At 35.5% G+C, this 21,319-nt stretch overlaps 2 protein-coding genes across 2 annotated transcripts; both read right to left on the bottom strand.

Moving 5' to 3' along the window:
* Nucleotides 1-12,482: 12,482 nt before the first annotated feature.
* On the bottom strand, nucleotides 12,483-14,212 carry LOC136818110 (uncharacterized). The gene has a single exon (XM_067074468.1). It carries the CDS (start codon nucleotides 13,293-13,295, stop codon nucleotides 12,588-12,590), a length of 708 nt encoding a protein of 235 aa, XP_066930569.1. The 5' UTR covers nucleotides 13,296-14,212; the 3' UTR covers nucleotides 12,483-12,587.
* Nucleotides 14,213-14,222: 10 nt separating this feature from the next.
* Nucleotides 14,223-17,004, bottom strand: LOC136818094 (uncharacterized). Its single transcript, XM_067074451.1, has 3 exons — nucleotides 16,680-17,004; nucleotides 16,108-16,173; nucleotides 14,223-14,960 (listed from the first exon to the last, which is right to left on the bottom strand). The coding sequence occupies exons 1-3, from the start codon at nucleotides 16,707-16,709 to the stop codon at nucleotides 14,223-14,225; spliced, it is 834 nt and encodes a 277-aa protein (XP_066930552.1). The 5' UTR covers nucleotides 16,710-17,004.
* Nucleotides 17,005-21,319: the final 4,315 nt, after the last annotated feature.

The raw sequence follows: 21,319 nt of genomic DNA on the forward strand, positions 1-21,319 counted from the left end.
AATTAAATAAACCACTTAAAGTTAATAGTATAAGCATAAAGGACGACTTACACGAGCCGATTTTGTCGGGCCGATTTTTGTAAGATTGCAAGCAAACTCAGGCAAAATCTCGCTACAATGCAACGGCTTCTCCGATTTAAAAAAAAATCTGTGAACTGTTTACAGATTTTGAACAGACTTTTGCTTGGATTTCTTCAAGATTTTGTGTCGGCCGACAAAATCGGCTCGTCTAAGTCGCCCGTAACCCTTATAAGCATAAACAGGATCAGATTTGCTGATTTCCTAACCAAAAGATTACACTCCATTACTTGGATGTATGAAAAAAGATGTAATACAAGAAGGAAAGAACATTGCACGGCGATCTGAGTTTTAATCTTTGATCCGCGCCGCATGCAAACTCAGACTATATCGGTGCCGGTAAAAACTGCATAATCGGAAAATTTGCAATCTCAGCAAAATTACGGTTTGTAGCTGGTTCCTAAGGAATTTTACGGCTCAGTCGGACTCAGCCGAAGTAAACCTTTATACTCTCTGACCAGTTTCTAGCTTTCCGTATTATATTATTATAACATGTTCTCCCGTATTTCTTTGAATGCGATGTTATGATGCGTAGTTAGCATATAGTACAGAATGCCGTTTTAAGATCATTTACATGCTGAATCGGACTGTGCCGTTGGTCTTTGCAAGTGTTTTTTGGTTTTTGTTTTGAATTTTAATTCTTATACAACCATGGATTTCAAGCAAATTTTCCTTGATTCGTGCAAAGATTTTAAATTAACTGTCACCTCAAAGCTTAAAGAGTTGAATAACTTTCGTGTTTCAAGCTTAGACGTTGTTAAAACTTTAAAAAGCCAGTCAACTCATCAACAAGTTTTTAAACAGTTACATCAATATGCCTTCTTACCTGTCTTTAAAAATATAAATAAAAGTAATCACGGAAAAGGACGCGAAAAAAAAAGACATAAGTGTGAGAACTACGGTGGCTCCTATCTGCCATTCGATTTGCACCATCATACACCGCTGTGTTGATGCAAATAGCCAATCATCTTTTTTAACTCAATACATTTTACTTACGGTGTAATACACATTTATCACCCAATTTGAAAGACATGGCGCCCCCATCGTGCAAATTTACAAGATAGCACCGCTCTATCGTGCAAATTTACAAGATAGCAAGTCGCTATCGTGCAATTTACAAGATAGCCAGTCTCTATCGTGTAAATTTACAAGATAGCGCCACTCTATCGTGCAATTTACAAGATAGCCAGTCTCTATCGTGTAAATTTACAAGATAGCGAGTCTCTATCGTGTATTTTACAAGATAACCAGTCTCTATCGTGTAAATTTACAAGATAGCAAGTCGCTATCGTGCAATTTACAAGATAGCACCACTCTATCGTGCAATTTACAAGATAGCTACAGTCTCTATCGTGCAAATTAAATTTACAAGATAGCAGTCCTATCGTAGTTTATTTACAGATAGCCAGTCTCTATCGTGTAAATTTACAAGATAGCAAGTCGCTATCGTGCAATTTACAAGATAGCCACTCTATCGTGTAAATTTACAAGATAGCAAGATAGCTATCGTGCAAATTTACAAGATAGCAAGTCGTGCATCTGCAATCGTGCATTTACAAGATAGCGACTCTTTATCGTGTAAATTTACAAGATGGCGACTCTCTATCGTGCAATTTACAAGATAGCAAGTCTCTATCGTGCAATTTACAAGATAGCAAGTCTCTATCGTGCAATTTACAAGATAGCACCACTCTATCGTGTAAATTTACAAGATAGCCAGTCTTATCGTGTGTAAATTTACAAGATAGCGTCTCTATCGTGCATTTTACAAGATAGCCAGTCTCTATCGTGCATTTTACAAGATAGCACCACTCTATCGTGCAAATTTACAAGATAGCACCACTCTATCGTGTAAATTTACAAGATAGCGACTCTCTATCGTGTAAATTTACAAGATGGCGACTCTCTATCGTGCAATTTACAAGATAGCAAGTCTCTATCGTGCAATTTACAAGATAGCAAGTCACATGACTAACTTTCCGATTTCGGACCATCGAGAGACAATTATGTGGAAATTTTTCGGCTGCCGGAGTATTGTTTTGGTGAATTAAGGCCTAGTTACATCAAGGAAAATCAGATTTTTTTATGATGTGTAGAGGCCCTTATGTGTAAAGCCCTCAGTAATGTGAATGGGAATTGATGTGGACTCTAATTATTTTCTGGCTCTTGGAGTTGGATTATGAATGATTGAAAATAATGGATATTGAAGATCGTAATAATCTAGTGAAGCAGTATTTTAATCGAGGTTACAGCTATGAAGAAATACTTTTTACTTTGAGGGAGCTTCATAACTATACATTAAGCATAAGACAACTTCATCGGATTTGAGAGACTTTAGCCTATAGAAAGAAGGCAAGGCTAACTGAACTAAGAGATGTTATATCTTTTATTCGAAGACAATTGCAGGGAAGTGGGTCATTATTAGGGTACCGCCTTATGCACCAAAGATGTATTCAGAATGGACTCAATGTTACAAGAAGAAATGTTGCTATTATCTTAAAAGAACTTGATCCGGAGGGTGTTGAGAGGAGATCTCGAAATGTTCTGAAAAGGAGACAGTATTGGTCAAAAGGACCCAACTACGTGTGGCATTTGGACGGGTATGATAAATTGAAACCTTTTGGTTTCAGCATACATGGTGCGATTGATGGATTCAGTAGGCGTATTCTCTGGCTCAAAGTTGCTGCATCAAACAAGGACCCTGCTGTAGTTAGCAACTTTTACTTGGAGACCGTCAGAACTCTTTCTGGTGTTCCAAGAAAGGTAGTGGGAGACAGAGGCACCGAAAACGTTTTCATAGCCGCATCGCAACGATTTCTTAGAAGAGCTGATAATGATCAAAGTGCAGGGGAGAGAAGTTTCAAATATGGTAGATCAGTCACCAACCAAAGAATTGAAGCATGGTGGTCAATGTTGAAGAACATGTACAAATTGGTGGATAAATTTCTTTAGATCATTGATAGATGATGACATTTTCGATACATCAAACATAATTCATTGTGAATGCATCAAATTTTGTTTTTACCAAATGCTTAAAAGAGACTTGGATAATACAATGTTAAGTTGGAATAACCATCGCATAAGACGAGCAATGAATTCTGATAGAAAAGTAAGACCTGCTGGAAGACCAAACGTTCTTTACTTCACACCTCAACTCTCTGATGCGTCCATTCGTGACTACAAGTTCCCATTAGATTTGTTTGACTTTAATGTTGTAAAAGACCTATGCTGTAAAACAATTGTTACTGATTATATTTGCTCTAGTGAGTTTTTTGAATTAGCCCATATTATTATCCAAGAATATTCATTGAACATTCCTAATACTGCTGGTGAAGGAATTGACCTGTTTAAAACACTTATTGATAAGATAGGTAGAATTTAATATCAATGAATAGTAAATACAATAAAGATCTAGTATAAATACGTTAGTGTTATCTGTGTTAATATCTGTGTATCCATTTTTATGATATCTAATTGTTTCCATATTCTACCTTAAATTTGTATCTGCTTGTTTTTCGTTTGATGTTGGCCGGCCTATAGCTATAGTTATGAGAACAAAATTGAGAGGAAGGTGAAATCTTTGGGTTTTCACAACCAACGAGTTTGAAAGAGTATATATATAATGTTTTAGTTTTGTTTCATTCAACTTTCATTGTAATATTTCTATTTTTCTATTTCTAGAGCAAAATAAGAAACAATGATAATTACAAGTAGATAAGAAGAATGGTACTGCAAATTTCTACACAACCACCAGGCATGAGATTAAAGTTTATCAGACCTAGCGAAAAGTTGGGACTTAGGCTTGAATTCTGGAAACAGAGCATTTGTTTTTATTTGGATGGAATGAGATTTATTTACACAAGAAAAACCCAATATATCAAGCCAGGGTTCCAAGTGCCAAAACGTGGAGACAGACTGGAGGACCTGACTTTCGCTAAAGTAAAGAAGGAGGAATTAAGCTGAGTTTAATTAACATGTTGACTATTTCTTTTATGTGTTGTGCTCTGTGAGCAATATCATAAAATGATGTCTGACCTTGCTTTTGCCAAAGTGGTCAGAAAGAAGTTTGGTTTTTTTGCTTTGCATCATAGTCCGCAAAAAAAACCCTGGTCTGGAAGTCTATTATTGTGTAACTTTTTGTTAAATCTTTTCCTTTGTGAAGTTAAGAATCGATTTCCTCAGTTTTTGATCACGTTACCAAATTCTCCTCATGGGATTGGTTCATTATTTAATAACATGATCAAAAACTGAGTAAAACAAACCAATTTATATTTATATATCAAGCTATTAACAACAGAAATAAACAAAAGGCTTCGAGACCAGGGTTTTTTAGACGGACTATGTTTGCATAAATCCAAATGCGAAAAGAGTGATGGTTGTTTTGAAGAAAACTCTAAAAAGGGAATACATGCCTTGGAACGCGTTGGGTACACTTATTTTGCATCCTCGCCCCTGCCCATTCACCAAATTTACACCCGATTGAAAACCTTTCTCATCTGCCTTTATAAGGCCGCAATTCAGAAGAGTAAAAAAAACAATTTGCGGCCAAGCCAATTTTGAATTTTTTAAATGAAAAGATGACAGCACATTGAGCTTGCTATATATTTTGTAATTAATATTATATGCATATTATTTTCTATACACTTTGGTAATGAGGATTTTTTACGGAAGAATGGATTGAGTGATGGAGTGTGAGCGCTCCCCTTTTTTGCCCGTTTTGAAAGTGGCCTGTTCTTTCCCAGCAAGGTTCAGTTGAAGCTTGACCACTCATCTAACATTTGACTTGAGAATAGTTTTGAAAAGGATTTTTAAGAGGCTATTACTGAAGAGGCTATTACTAATTTTATTATACATCACTGAATAACTTTCTGTGTCAATCGATTATTGTCCCCTTTAACCCCTCGTAGGATTTCACCTGTGCCTGGTTAAAAAATATTCACAGCGTAAAAATTTTGCTCTGCGTAAAAAATTTTGTCCCGTAAAGTTTTTACGTAACATTCCCTTTCCAATCGAAATAAACGACTAACAATGGTTTGATGGTTTAACTTTTATTTGAAATCTTTGGTGAGTCCGTAAAAAAAGAAATAGAAAATGGCAAACAAAAAAATCCTCATAAATCATTTACATGGGATGTAATTAATGCGTGTGTATGTGTGTTCATAAAGAGAAAGCCATTCACAAAGTCGTTAAAATTTGATGTTTTGATGTTTCTCTTTTATGTTCTTTATTATTAATCAAGTTGTTGTAGTAACATATTAATTGCATCCCATAAGAAATAATTTATGAAGAGTTATTGTTTACCATTTTCTATTTCCTTTTTTTACGGATTCACTGTATTCTGTTCAATGACAATCGAATCTCTTCTCTCTTACAATATTTCTAAAGTAAACCAAAAATCGCCTTCTCTAAAAATTTACCCCGATTTTGCTATCAAACAACCTAAGGAACACTTTTAAGCTCTGGAAAGGTTTCGATCCTTAACATTAGACGTAACTTCAACCTATTTTAACAAGACTTTTATGAAATATTTTAAGACTCCATTGGGATTTTGCTACTGCTAAAACCGTTAAAGATTTTTCAAACTTTAACCCTTTCCGGACGAGAGGAATGTACTTATTGAGAAAAGAAATTCAAAATAATTCGCACGACATCTCGTGCGTGCGAGACGATCGTGTTAGTGGTAAGGGTGCGCCCAAACTAAACCTTTTTTACTAAAAACGTTAGCTGAACGAGCTCTTGTGAAGGCTTAGTTTCCGTGATATGTTGGTTCGAAGTTTGGTCACTAGTATGGGCCGCCCCGTGGCCCGTGCGTCTGGAAAGGGTTAAGACGAAGTATGGAAATTTCAAATGAGCTCAATTTTGGTTTCTAAGCTATCTAAATAAGTTTCCCTACCCGCGGTACAGTACTTTAATGGGATAAATTTTCGCGGGGATTAAATTAAGATTTGTCGGGATGGCACTATAGGGAGACAATATTTTCACCAATTTTGGTTGCCGAAATACGCATTATTAGCGCTTCTTTGGTGCCAGTAAACAATTTAAAAGTAGTTATTTGATATTTTTTTAGTTCTTTTTAAAAAATTTTCGCGGATAAGGCCTTTCCAAATTTCCATTAGGACTTAATTTCGCGTATGACACCCAAATCCGCGAATATTAATCCCCGCGAAAATTTATCCCATTAAAGTATCTATTTTCAACCGAATCATGACCCCAAAACCCCCATAATAAAATCTCAAAATATATGTCTTAACTCCTTCAGTACTGTACTGTGGAAAAGTCAAATTTTCGTTTTTTTTCAAAATGACAATGACAATGGACAAACTTTTTAGGTGTTTTTTACGTGCTTTTTACACTTTCCAAAAAGTGAATTTTAGCTTATTAGCTTGGAACTAGTGGGTCAAATTTAAAAAATAATAGCTCAAATTTTAAGTTGGGATATCCACTTTTTTAATATCAAAACTCTATGCACTTCGGGACATTAGTTCGGCCTAAAGACGTCGAGAAACGTCCAAACTTTTTGATGGGTCACCCGGTAGATAATTGATAAGGGGTCCTTATGTCCTCGACATTCACCTACGGTGTTTAGGCTAACCGACTTTTCCGACGCAAGTTTTCTCCGGCGTACTGTACAACCAGGACCCGAACCGGACCTTGGACCCTCTGAGAAAACACGGACCCAAGACCTTTACGAAAACCCAGACCCCTCGTAAATTTTCGAGAAAACACGGACCCCCTCGTAATTTTTTGAGAAAACACGGACCCCCCTCAAATCGGTGAACCCGATAATCCGAAATCGCCTTTTTGGGTACTTGTGGCCAATTTTTGCCGACTTTTTAAGACGAAATAAAAGTTTGCCACGGGTCAGGGCACACTTTGGGAAGGCACAGGAACAATTTAGAACCCAGTGGAGTGGATGCAGCGTTATTGGATATCTGTTCCCTCTCCTGGAAATTTTTATCTGTTTCCCCGCGCTTTTGTCATTGATATCTTTTTTCCTAAAAGGTTCAATTTGTTTCTAATGCAAAGTCGTATTTTCGGAAACAGATATCTGTTCCCCAATTTAATATGTCATCTCCTTAGAGTCCTAGAAATATTAATCTGTTTCTCTCTAATGACGTCTCAGCTGGAGCGGGGAAACAGATAGTTTTAAGGAAAAGGTCTTTCCTAGATAACCGGATCTGTTTCCCAATTTTTCGAAAAAAAGCTCTCTCCTGGAAGGGGGAAACAGATATTTCGGGGAAATGGGCTCGTTGGCTGCTTCTGCGAGTCGACTCGTAATACGGATAATATTGATGCCGAGTTAACTTCATTTTTTTTTCGTTTAATTATTTGCGTTTAATCACTAAGCTATCATAAAATTACACGTTAAAAGTTTTATACCTATTGTTTGTGAGATAAAAATTGTTTACGCTAAAAACATTCGCAGGAGATAAAAGAAGGCATTGCTACCTTTTCACCTATCCCCTTGATTGCTAAAGTGTTTATTTACATCTGATACGCTACATGTTTCATATAATAGAAAAAGAGTAGGAGAAGATTTGGAGTATGGGTACATAGGATAGTATGAAGACATTGGGAGTATGAAAACATTGAGATTAATAGAACATCGGGGAGTATGAGAATATTGGGAGTAATGAAATACAGGGGAGTATGGGTAAATATATAGGCGGAAACATTTGGAAGTATAGAAACATTGGGATTAATGGAACATAGGGGAGAGTATGGGAACATTGGGAGTAAGGGAACACTTGAGGGTTGAGGGGGGTCCGTGTTTTCTCAAAAATTTACGAGGGGGTCCGTGTTTTCTCTTTCTGTCCCTTCAGAATAATTTTAGGCTATTTTTAATCTACATAACTCGAAAATTCATTCACTAGAACGATTTTTCGTATCCTTTGAGAGTTTCAGTTATGTAGACTTTACTGTAGCATTAGATATGTGTTGTACCGGTGTAACAGAAAATAAGTACTCCCCGGGGGAGTACTTACAGTGCATTCATATCATCAATTTCTAACCTTTACAGTGCAGCACAGAACAATGTCTTGGAAAATCCCTTCTGAGCCTTAACTATCAGTAAAATGGTCGAAAGTATAAAATTTTGGGTTTTTTAAAAGTTAAAACGCAATAATTAGGACAATTTCTGGTAAACAGATAATAAATTGACCTGGTTCTTCTTTTGACTCTCTCGATTATTGTGATTTTGGCCAAAAAATATACCATTACAGTGTGCTCCTCTAAAAGTACACCCTTGCCTTACAGTGCTTTTCGAGGATCTCAAAAAACCTACCCTAAAGGGTGGCACATGCCGTAGGTCGGACCATATGAGTGCCCCCCCCCCGGAAAAAAATATTTTCCCAGGAAAACAGATACTCCCCCGGTACTTTTTTCCTAGGAAATTGGTACCCCCTCTGGGAAATTTGTACTCCTCTACAAATACTTTATTTCCAAGAAAAAGTGTACATCCTGAGAAAGTAGACCCTCTTTGTACTTTTACTCGCATAAAGTTTTGTACGAGAGCTTTAAATAGTGCACAAATCATGGAAAATTGAATTAACAGCGTAGTTTCTACGGGAGTACTTTTTTTCCTTTAGGGGGTACCTTTTCCCTAGGATAAATGTACTCCCGGGAGTACTTTTATCCTAGGAAATAAGGCGAGACCAATTTAATTTGTTGTTCTACGGGCCCGACCGACCCTATTTTTGCTAAAATCAAAAAAGTAATAATATTGAATTTCCAGTACAATATATTTTACACACTACTTATTTGTAAGAATCAAATTTGAATAAAGCTGAAAATTAATTCAAGAAATTAAAAAAGCAAGAATTCCATCCACTAAGATTTTATTACGATTTTCATCGAAGATAAAAAAGGTGAATTTTTAAACCAGATATTTTTTAGAAAACATTTTCGGTACCTTACCAACCCTGATAAATGAAAAATTTATTCTTATTTTACCGACCGATCGACCCATATTTTGCTAACGATCTGCCCGTAGAACAACAAATTAAATTGGTCTCGCCTAAGTGCTTCCTGGGAAATAAGTACTGGGGAGTACTTTCTTCCTGTGACACCGGATATTAAAAGTTGCGGATGACTGGCAGGAATTCTAACCTTGAAGTCAATGTTCTCTCCCTTAACATTCTTGCTGTTATTAGCTCCTATGCTTCAAATCTGTTGATTGGTTTATGGGAATAGGTCTATACCGTCATTCCTCTAATTAGTGCGGATTAATTATTTTGGCAAAGTCGGACTAATTTATTTCCTCTAAATATTAGTGCGGATGCTTTTTTACCCAGTTCTGATTTTCCTCCAATTTAATGCGGTCAAGGTTGAAACTCTAATTATAGTGCGGATCATAAAAGATACTGTTAAAATTCTATTTTTTCTATTTTTTCACAATTTCAAGCTCTAATAAAACATGAATAAAATTACAAATCAAAAGGATCATCTAGGGCTGCTTCTTCTTCTTCCTGGAGGAGAAGGGCGTTTGCTTTTGACATGCAAGTTTCGTAGAAATTTGTCTCTTTAATTTTTTGTCCTCTAATTTAGTGCAGATTGACTAAAATTTTCCTCTAATTTTTAGTGCGGTATAAAAGTCGATGGCTCTAAGTAATTTATTTCCTCTAATTATTAGTGCGGCACCTCCAAAATAATTATTTAATCGGCCGCACTAAATTAGAGGAATGACGGTAGGTCTCTCTAGTTAAATTTGGTCATTACTATGTAATTTCCCTTGGTTTCTTTTTGTAAAATTCCAGGGAGGTCTTTCTTTTTTTCCAAAAAAGATCCAGGGTCTTAAAAATAAACGAACATGCAGAGGGTCATGTTTCGCAAAAGAAGGGGGCAGAAATTTTCTGGAATAGCCCAATATGAAAATGAATTTTTTGGGCAAGCTTCAGTTCTGGCAGCTAAAAAAACTGCGTGCTTTCAATTTATACTAATTTAAACACTGAAAATAAACAAAAATAAGATCCCTGGCAATCGATGATGTGAGTAAAAGGAAACATAACATATTTTTAATTACCCATCTTTCGAATAACAAAAGTAGCTACTTAGCTACTTAGATCTAATATAATATAAAAAAATATAAAACAGCTAGGAATTAAATTTTTGTCATTTCTTAGCGTAAAATATCAAAATAAATTCTGTATTTGGAGTGGAGTTTAGCTAGGATTCGTTTAGTTTTCGTCAAGAAAAACTTAATTAACTAACTAACCCCTAACTCTGCTTGTTCTTGACCTCCGTCTTTTGTATTACCCTCTAAAGCTGTAGTTGAGCAAGAATCTGAGAATGTATGTGTATCTGCAAAATTTGAAAATTTGAAAATTAACCTACAGAGCTAGAATTGGGAACAAATACTTCCAAGGAACTTACTTGGTGATGATTAGATTTGTCATTAACATAAATTTAACCATTCGACAAAATAAGTTCTCGCCAAAATAAAAAATTTTCAGGGTAATGCTTCTCGTCAGAATAAGTTCCCTTAATGTAGCTTACAGTTCTCGAATAGGGCATAAAGAAATATGATCAAAGACAAAATTTTGATGTTATAAGCACAAGCGCTTCCAATTTCTTATTTCCACTCTGTGGAAAAACCAAAAAATCACTACGATGGCTAACTCAATAGACATTGTAAATTTTCCATAATGGTAGATTTTTTTTCGTTTAGACACATCCTTGCTGGACTAAAAAGATTTCTGGTAGCAAACCATACATATTATACACCATTCGATCAGAAAATTACCAATCTTGATCGTTTTCGATTTCATCAATTACGCAAAAAATTATTCTTAACTTCAGTTGAGCTAGTATCTGAGAGTTTCTGTGTCCCGTCTGTGTGTATGTCCCAAATACTCAAAGATAGTCCGATTTGGCTGAAATTTTACACACTTGTTTCTTGAGTGCATATCTTGGGGTATTTCTTTATTTTTTCAAAAGTTTTGATGTTTGGAGCCTGGGGACGAGTCCTTCGCCAAAACGAGGCAGAAATATATTGGGATGTTTCTTTCATTTTTCAAATATTTTGATGTTTGGAGCATGGGGACGAATCCTTCGCCAAAACCAGGCTAACACTTTGGGGCAGTCTGGAGACGTCAAAAATGGTCGGTTTTGGCTGAAATTTGACACAGTATTGATGGTTTTCAATTTGCAATATTTCCAATGAGAAAAGTCGACATTATCAGGATAATGTTGCAATTTTCCACATTGCAATAATGTCAAGTTGTATTGACACTTCATGAATAGATTTCTTTCTTATTTATATCCCTGAAAAGAAAAGAAAAGAAAATAAGGAATACAATTGACGATCAAAGAATTTGTATCGAATGAGCCATAGTATTTGCTAAAGTTCACTAAAATAGATTCAGTACTTCATCATTTTGAATTTAAACCAATTACTTATACATCACAATCTACAGTAACATGATAAGCCAGATACAGCTAGGGGTAAAAAAGAAAACAAAAAGAATAATTTCTTTCAAAAGAATGATTTCTTTCCAAAAAGGTTCTATTTCATAACACAAAAAAACAGTGTACATCTTTTATGAGCAAGCAGAGGTTAAAATTGCCTCTAAAATCATAGTACCCCCTTTCTATTTAAAGTAAACCAATCCTTCAATACAACTCCATGTTTTCAAGCAATTTCAAGGCCATACTTTTCAAGCATTTTCAAAATTTCAAACTTGATTTTTAAGGTATTTTTGTGAATAAGGGGGAACTGCAAAATTGTAAATTAAATGAAGGGGGAGCAAAGAAATAGGAGAAGGACTCAAATCTTTTTAATTATGGTGGGTGATAAAAAAGAGGGTGGGGTGGAGGAGGACATTATGCAAAAATAAATAATATCTGATTGTAAATGACTATTGGCTTGCTTTCTCAATACTAAATGCACTTAGATAAACAAAAGCAAAGAAGACAAATTTCTAAGCAAATATTAACTTAGCAAAAATGCTAGAACATATTTTTCTGGCTTAAAAAGGCACCGAATGTTACAAGATTTTGAAGAGAATTAAAACAAAAAACGTGTTGCACTCAAAATTTTTCAAAATTTCTCAATATTGAAAGTACTGACGAAAACAAAAAAAGAAGGCACCCACCAAAAATAGACTACTAAATACTACTTCAAAAAATTTCAAAAGATTTCTAAGCAAATACAAATGTCTTGACTATGCAATTTTTGCTGTAAAAATACAAAATAGAACCATTGAATGCTAAAAACATTTTATAGAATATAAAGGCAGTACTGTAGGTATCAGTTTTTTTTTGGAACATGAGTACTTCATAGAACTTATTACTAATTCCAAATAAAATCAAAGCAACATTAGGTTAGAAAATAGATCTTTAAGAATCTTCGCAGATTGTGTATTTGATATTCTGACTAAAAGAATTCTTGCTTAAAAACCTGCAGATTTCTCATTTTTTCATCAAGACTGATTTCTTCCTAAATTTGCCTAGTCAATAACACAAGTTTTCATAAAATAAAAATTTCTAACATAATAAAAACCTTTCGTTTTTTACTCGTCATTATCATCATCCTCCAATTGCCATTGTGATGGAGTATAGTTCTGAATGTACTTGTTGAAGTTGTTTGTTAACTGTGTGAATGATGAATATTGTCGTGGTATATAAAGTATGCCAAAGCATGTCTGAGATCCTGGTTTAAGATAATCTACCGGTAGATTACAAAAGATGACTTTAATTTTGGAATTTGTCATCATCGAAGCTGACGCTGTTATGAATCGAAGCAATTGGGATAACTCATTTTCATTGCATGCAGATATATAACGATGGAGCCACGTGATGATACGTTGCTCATGATTAGACTCTTCATTGACAAGTAGATTTTCGATTATTGCTTCGCTGGATGGTTTGCTTCGTACATAGATTTCTTCCAATAACAAAGGGGACAAGTTTTTAAAAAAAGACATGCCTCTTACAATAGACTGCATTTGAAAGCAGGGTGCTTGCACCAATGCAACATGGGCTGCTTCTTGACACAGCCTTGTTAGGTTTGCTTCCTTGGGGCTTTCAAAAATGTTAAATTCGGAAAGAATTCTGGTGGCAGTAGTCGTATGTGAGGCTGATTTCTCATTGAAATTAGACAAAGTTATTTCTTCCCGTTCTGGTAGGAAATTAAAAAACGACTCCAGCAACTCAGTTGTGTTTACAGTACCAAAGAGATAATACTTCATGGTTGCTCTGGATAGCATGATTGGAAACATTTGAAACAAAATGAACGAGTGTGTTATTATTCGACCAATGACTTCTGCATCTTTTAGTCGGCTCTCTGCTCCCTTCGAAGCGATTTTTCAATTCATCAAAGAAGCAGGAAAAAGCATCCTTCGCAACTCCATATCCACTTGCTTTTTCATTCTCTAATTTGAGGACCAATCGTTGGTACAAATCTGGTTTTTCCTCTGAATAAAGTTTGATAAAGCTGTTATATATGTCATCTCGAATTAAAGTGCCACTGAATGAATCATCGATTAGTTCTTGTAATGCTTCCTTTCGTTTCTCTTCCAAACCATCTTTTAATTGAAGGGGGTTTTTGTTGGTTGGTGAGCTGCCAAAATCTAAAGGAGGGTCTTGGCCAGTGGGCAAACTTGCACGATTTAAAGGGGGGTCCTGACCAGTAGGTAGACTTCCACGGTTTGAAAGGGGGGCCTGGACAGTAGGTAAACTTGATTGATTTGTAGGGGGGTCCTGTAAGGTACCAAAACCTCTAAATGCTACAGTGCCAGTAGGCGACATCAAGATTTCATGATCAACTTCATTCATGTTGTAAACACCTGTCTCAATCTTTAATGAAGGAGGAACAATTCGTCTTTCTGCGTTGTACAGGTTGAAGTGTTCTGGCCTGAGAGACAAACTTCCTATCCAGTCATACACAGCGGTCATAGATGAATCTGGCTTAAAGAATCTGGTTTGTGTTTTCAGAGTTGGGTGACGGACTGCCACTACAACATGTTCGTCTTCCAATGAAAGTTCTGGAGGAACTCTTGATAACCTTGATTGTCTTAATTGCTTGAGCCTTTCTTCTTCCTGGAGAAGTGCTTGTTGTTCCTCTATTCTGATTCTTTCATTACGAAATTCCAGTTCTTCTTCGTAACGTAGAGCCTCTTCAGCTTCTTTTTCCTTTCTTTGATCAATCAAAGTGCCTCTTCATATGCTTTATTTTGCTCTTCAATCAGTGCCCTCCTTGCATTTAGGTCTGAATTGTTCATTGGTCTGTTTGGTGTGGTGTTTGGCGAAGTACTTGATTGTGATGTATCTGCTAGGACTTCAGGAGCTTCAAGCGATCTTCTGGATTCAGGTCTGTAATGATGTGACGGTGGTGTTGCTATTGGAAGGCTTGCAGAAAATATCTTAGGTTTTGTCTGAAAAAATATGCGAGGTCTTGCCATTTTATATAGGTCCAGATATCCACCAAAGGTAAAAGGGTTACCATGATAAATGTCCGGGATAGGATCATGCTTATAATCTGCGATGATCATGTGACATTCATTAGGAAAATGTTCTTTTCTTCTCCCAGTCCAGAAAATTGTAACACAATAATTGAAAAGTTCTTGTTTGGTGGTGTCTTTACTAAATTTTTCACTTCTTGATCCACCTCCCTTTTCAGCCTTTACGATAGCAAATTTATTTTTCTGTCTGTCGAAATGTTCCCAACTTAGGTGCAATCTCTTTGAAGAGGTTTTAGGCGATTCTTCTTGCTTTGATTGACGTTTTGACTTGTTGTTTTGAAGGTAGCTTTTAAGTTCATACTTCCTTTCATTGTTGTCTGCTTTAGAACAAAAAACTCGCATTCTGATGATGTCACCATCTGCTGTTAGTCCATTCTTTTTCAAAATTTCATCTGTTGCGTGTAAAATGGCTTCAATGTCAAGCTGTATAGAATAAAAAAGGATGCTACAAAAAGGAGTCGAATATAATAAAAAAAAATAATTAATTAATTTCTATAATTTTGGCAAAGTTTTCGAAATTTACCAAAAATTTGAGTAGTTTTACTACACAAAATTGACATAAAAACTAGTATAGTACAGTAGTACAATAGCATCTCTCCGTCTTGAACACACAAATAACTTTTAGGAAAAAAGCTATACAAAAAACAGTTTTTGGATAATTTTGAGGGTGGTGCACTTTTCGTAAAAATAGCTTGAAAAATAATTTGATTCGACAGTTTCCTGATACAAAAACAAATGGTAAAAGTGAACTTTATTATCCTTTTTAGCTTAAGGGACAAACTTTGTGGTTAAAATAGGCTTTTTGATCCTAAAAAAGTTCGAAAAAGCAAAAAAACAAAACAAACAGGGTTATTTGAAATCTAAAAAGTGTCTTACAGCAGCTACAAATCTTCATAGAACAGATTTTTGCCAGAGAGAGAGAGAGAGTGAGAGAGAGAGAGAGAGAGAGAGAGAGAGAGAGAGAGAGAGAGAGAGAGAGAGAGAGAGAGAGAGAGAGAGAGAGAGAGAGAGAGAGAGAGAGAGAGAGAGAGAGAGAGAGAGAGTTAAGATATTTGAGAATAGAGGGTAGTCCAGATAGAGAGATTCCATGTATCAATAAGCTGGAAATCACTGGTTGAATGGCTTGTCACAAAGTAATATCATAATAAAGAAAGTACATTAGGCAATTACTTTTTTATTTTCTGGTTTACGGAATCGCCGACGTTTTTTTTGCAAAAATAAAAAAAAATAAAATTGGATTTTACAAATATTTTATTTATTTATGCTCTTCCGACCTTGTACTGAACAGCCATGAAAAGGAAACTTTATAGAAAATTACATTTTATAAAAGCGAGAAGGGCAAGTGTCCAGGTCTTTAATAACTTAAAACACAATTTCCCTACTAAAAACGTTCTTTAATGTATGTAAGTTTTCTCAAAACATATTTTTTTAATTTTCTCCAACATTAAAGTTTGAAAAGAGCAATTTTATTTTTATTTTTTTTCCATCCTTCCGGTCCAAAAAATCATCTTTGAATGTCCGTAAACCAGAAAATAAAAAAGTAATTGCCTTATGTAATAAAGTTTAAAACCTTTTCTTTCTTAAAATTATCAATAACGTGTTCTTCAACGTCCAATGTCTCCAAGAAAGAAACAACCTAAAGTAAAAGAATTTAGCTACATAATTGTACCAAAATGTCTAGCATTACTGTATGCATAACACTAACAGGGGGGTCAAGCAGTTATTATCTGAACACTATGACACTTACTTAGTACTGTGGTGGTATAGCAACTGAAAATCTTAAAAACAGTCACTCCAAAGTGGAGTAACTGCATGCTTTTTCACTTTTTTGGGGGAATCCTAAATTTCCACAAATATTCTAAAATTTTCAAGAAAAATTGAATGTTTATAAAAAAAATATCTGAAATTTTTCCATTTTTCAAGTAAATTTTTTGTCATATTTACAGGAATAAAAATAATGAATGCTTTGATTGTAACAAGTGGATTTTATTCCAAAAATTTTGAAAATACGCAATATATATAAGGACATCGTCAAAATTTGAAAATACGCCATGTCCATGAACATCGGCAGTTAAAGGGTTAAATGAGACAACAATTTATTACACAAAAGTCCCAGACAAAAGACTTCAAAAATATTCTTACCTTGGCCGATCCTTCTGATTCTGATGACATTGTTTGTTATTATAAAGACTGTCTAATCGTCCAGATAGTTTTAATCAACTTCTAAAAAATCATGATTCAATTTTATTTGCCACATCCTCACTTGATAGGAGGAGACACCTCAACTGAGTTACCCTTCTTAGTCTCTTTTATACTGGCACTCAGCCATAGAGGCTGTATAATTAAAAGTTAATTAACAAAGCATGATTTTAATAAAACGCTAGCTTTAAAATAATAAATTTCAGACCAGAAAAGGTCTTCTGTTTCAAGATAACCAAAGTTACCCTCTAGTGATGCAACAGTATAAAGAATAAACTTACAAGTGAGGATGTGCAAATAAAATCAAATCATGATTTCTAGAAGTTGATATAACTGCCAGAGTCATACACAATTTCTATGGGAAAAATAACAACCAAACAGTTTGAAACCCTTTCAGAATAAATCCATAAACACAATAGGGAAAGTGAAAAGCTAAAACTTTAAAATGGTGATAACCTTTCAGCGATTTGTTTCTAAGAGACAATATATATTTTCTGAAAGTTTGTAAATCTAGCTTTTCAATGAATTAAAAATTCTAAAATAAAAAGTCAGAAAAAATGGTGAAACAGGGTGAAATTGGCTTAAAAAATTACCAAAAATTTAAGCAAAATATTGATGGTTTCTGCAAACTGTTAATACTTTTTTCAATTTAAAGGTTGGATATCAAATGCTTCCTATAAATTGTTAGGTATAATATAATCCATACTTAGGATTATTTTTATTGATTGGTTCTTGGTTATCAGATGGAAGCAATCAATGTCCAAGATATCAATGGGCCATTCCATTAAATTTCCACACAGGGGGGTGGACGAACCTTTTCTAGTCAAAAAAGATTTTTTGGAAATGTGTGGACACCCTGGAAAATAGAAAAATTTGCAAAATTTCTTTGCATATCTTAAAGTGACGGTGGGCGAACTGAAATCAGTCTTTTACCCCTTGGAAAAAAATTAAAACAACACTCTTTTAGACCACCTAAAAATTCTGTTAAAGTCACCCCCTGGAAATGTTCGTCCACCCCTGTATGGACATAAAATGGAATGACCCAATATAATGTCGTTTATGCCAGAAACTATTAGCATACGGCATAGATGGTCCGATAATGTCTTGGGTAAAATCATTTTTAAATGGACGAACCCAATCAGTGAAAGTAAATAAATCATTTTCGACAACGGATCACGTGGTTAGTGGTATCCCACAGGGTAGTGTCCTTGGACCGTTATTGTTCGTTCTTTACATCAACGATCTTCCTGAAAGAGTGATATCATCATTTATACTCCTTTTTGCTGATGACACCAAAATCTTCCAAGAGGTCAACACTATCGAAGACTCTATTTCCATCCAACATGATATAGACGCGCTAGTTAAGTGGTCGAAAGAATGGTTATTAAATTTCCATCCCGACAAATGTCACGTACTAACTATTGGCAAATTCTCTGACATCAAACATGCCTATCCATATTGTTTGGATGGAAATCAGCTTGAACATGTTTTTGAAGAGAAAGATCTTGGGATTGTGATCGACTCAGAACTTACATTCGAGGAGCATATTGCAAAGCAGGTAAAGAAGGCAAATTCAATACTAGGAGTGATTAACAGGAGCTTTGAACATCTGAATCCATCCATCTTCCTAGTACTATATACTTCGTTTGTCCGTCCGCACTTGGAGTATGCTCAGTCGGTATGGTCACCTAAACTTCGAAAATATGTTAATTTGATCGAGGGTGTACAAAGACGCGCCACAAAACTCGTGCCTATCTGCAAAGATATGTCCTATGAAGAACGCTTGCGCATACTTGACCTCCCCACGCTTGAATTCAGGAGACTCTTTTGTGATATGGTCCAAGTATACAAACATCTCCACTACTACGATAAAAATACTCTTCCAAGTAAATTATCGACTCGAACACGTCCGAACAGGAGACACAAAGATGAGCTGATACCAAATTTTGGTAAAGATGGATTCCGAGGCGCACAAACCAACTCGTTCTTTTACAGGAGTATACCAAACTGGAATAGATTACCAAGATACGTTGTAGAGGCAAAGACTGTCAAAATCTTTAAAGAAAGACTCAACGAAGCTTGGAAAAAACATCCGAAAAGATTCGAGACAAGACAATTGTAATCAAGATCCGGTTCTCAGAGGCCCTCGTGTGCCTTGAACTTGTATACATTATTATTATTATTATTATTATTATTATAGTCAGCAATTGGAAAATACAAGAGAGGGTTCAAAGTATGAAGTACCAGCAATGCACCTAAAAATTGAACATGTATATGTAAAGTTAAATGAAATAAACTTTCTGGTCTTTAAAATAGATTTATATACCTCGCTGACAAACAGTATTAAAACATTCTAAGTGAGACCAGACGGTCATGATTGATAAAATTGATCATTGATAACAATCAATAACTAATCGATATTAATCAATCGATTAGAATCGATAATCAATAGCTAGTCGATATTCAGAATTTTTCAACGCTCAATTAGTATCGATTAGTATCGATTTATGACAATATAGATTGTTAAACGATTGTATACTGAAAAGGAAAAACTAGGACCAGGTCCATTTATTACTTTGGTATATTTAATAAACTCTGCCTTTCTTGTAACACCCTCCGAATAAGCGCCCCTCTATCTGGATACCCCCTGATTAGAAAACTTAAAAATTCAATCGATACCAATCGATGGATGATAGATCGATAATCGATGGAAAATTGATAATAATCTATAGAAAATCAATAATAATTGTTACGAGAAGGTAATCAATATCGAATCGATATTTCCAATTTTTTTACCTCATTAGCTTTCAATTATCGATTCTAATCTAGGTATATCTAATCCATTGATTAATATTATTGATCTCTGTCTGATGATGCATGATCAATTTTATTGTTGATAACACAACCGTCTGGCAAAGACCAGAAAAAAGTTTGTTTACATTCATTCAACTGCAAGTTCAATTTTCAGGTGCACTGTCAATATGACCTCTGCCACCCCCCCCCCTCCCCAAGATCTCTTGCCAAAGCCAAATTCTGCCCCAACTGCCAAGCCCTCCCAATTGCAATCTTGAATATGGAAATTGAAAAGCAAAGCCTAAAATTATTTGCCTGTATACTGGTGGAGGGAAGATAGTCCTACCTTAGGGAAGGATTTCAAAAAGATACCTGATCATTCCCAATGTTTACCAGCATCACCACCACATTACTAATCTTCGCTAGCACTGGGCACATGCCATGCCTGTCCCTGTCTGCCTGTATACATCGTCTATTATGGCTCCAACTACGTCCGCAAAATAAATAAAAACATCACGTGACTCTAGCACGTGACTTTCTATCTTGCAAATTTATTTGCTTGCACGCTATCTTGTAAATTTACACGATAGAGTGGTGCTATCTTGTAAATTGCACGATAGTGACATGCTATCTTGTAAATTTACACGATAGAGTGGTGCTATCTTGTAAATTTACACGGTAGAGACTTGCTATCTTGTAAATTTACACGATAGAGACTGGCTATCTTGTAAATTGCACGATAGCGACTTGCTATCTTGTAAATTTACACGATAGAGACTGGTTATCTTGTAAAATGCACGATAGAGCCTCGCTATCTTGTAAATTTACACGATAGAGACTGGCTATCTTGTAAATTGCACGATAGAGTGACGCTATCTTGTAAATTGCACGATAGCGACTTGCTATCTTGTAAATTTACACGATAGAGACTGGTTATCTTGTAAAATGCACGATAGAGCCTCGCTATCTTGTAAATTTACACGATAGAGACTGGCTATCTTGTAAATTGCACGATAGAGTGACGGTATCTTGTAAATTGCACGATAGCGACTTGCTATCTTGTAAATTTACACGATAGAGACTGGTTATCTTGTAAAATGCACGATAGAGCCTCGCTATCTTGTAAATTTACACGATAGAGACTGGCTATCTTGTAAATTTACACGATAGAGACTCGCTATCTTGTAAATTGCATGATAGAGTGGCGCTATCTTGTAAATTTGCACGATAGAGCGGTGCTATCTTGTAAATTTGCACGATAGAGCGGTGCTATCTTGTAAATTTGCACGATGGGGGCGCCATGTCTTTCAAATTGGGTGATAAATGTGTATTACACCGTAAGTAAAATGTATTGAGTTAAAAAAGATGATTGGCTATTTGCATCAACACAGCGGTGTATGATGGTGCAAATCGAATGGCAGATAGGAGCCACCGTATGATTGTGTTTATAAATAGGGCGCCGTATCAGTTTTTGACTTTTTGATTCCCCTATGCACCCTAAAAGGAAACGACCCTCGACATGGCCTGAGAATTCTCGGGCCATGTTCGGGCCGAGAGACCCTATCAATTCTTTTGGCCCGAACTTGACCCGAATCATTCGGGCCACGTTCGGGCTACGACTTAAGACATAAACTGTTCAACCTATACCTTTGTGCCTGTGTCAGAAGATTCCATTAATTAATCCAGCTTGTCCAGTCATAATGAAATTAAAACGTGATTTGTGACGTTGAAAATGTGTGAAAATGTTAATTTTAATTTATTTCGTCGCGTTTCATCCAGTTCATCTTGCT

Source organism: Clytia hemisphaerica, unplaced genomic scaffold, assembly GCF_902728285.1.
Source record: "Clytia hemisphaerica strain Z4C2 unplaced genomic scaffold, Clytia hemisphaerica genome assembly, whole genome shotgun sequence".
NCBI lineage: Eukaryota > Metazoa > Cnidaria > Hydrozoa > Leptothecata > Clytiidae > Clytia > Clytia hemisphaerica.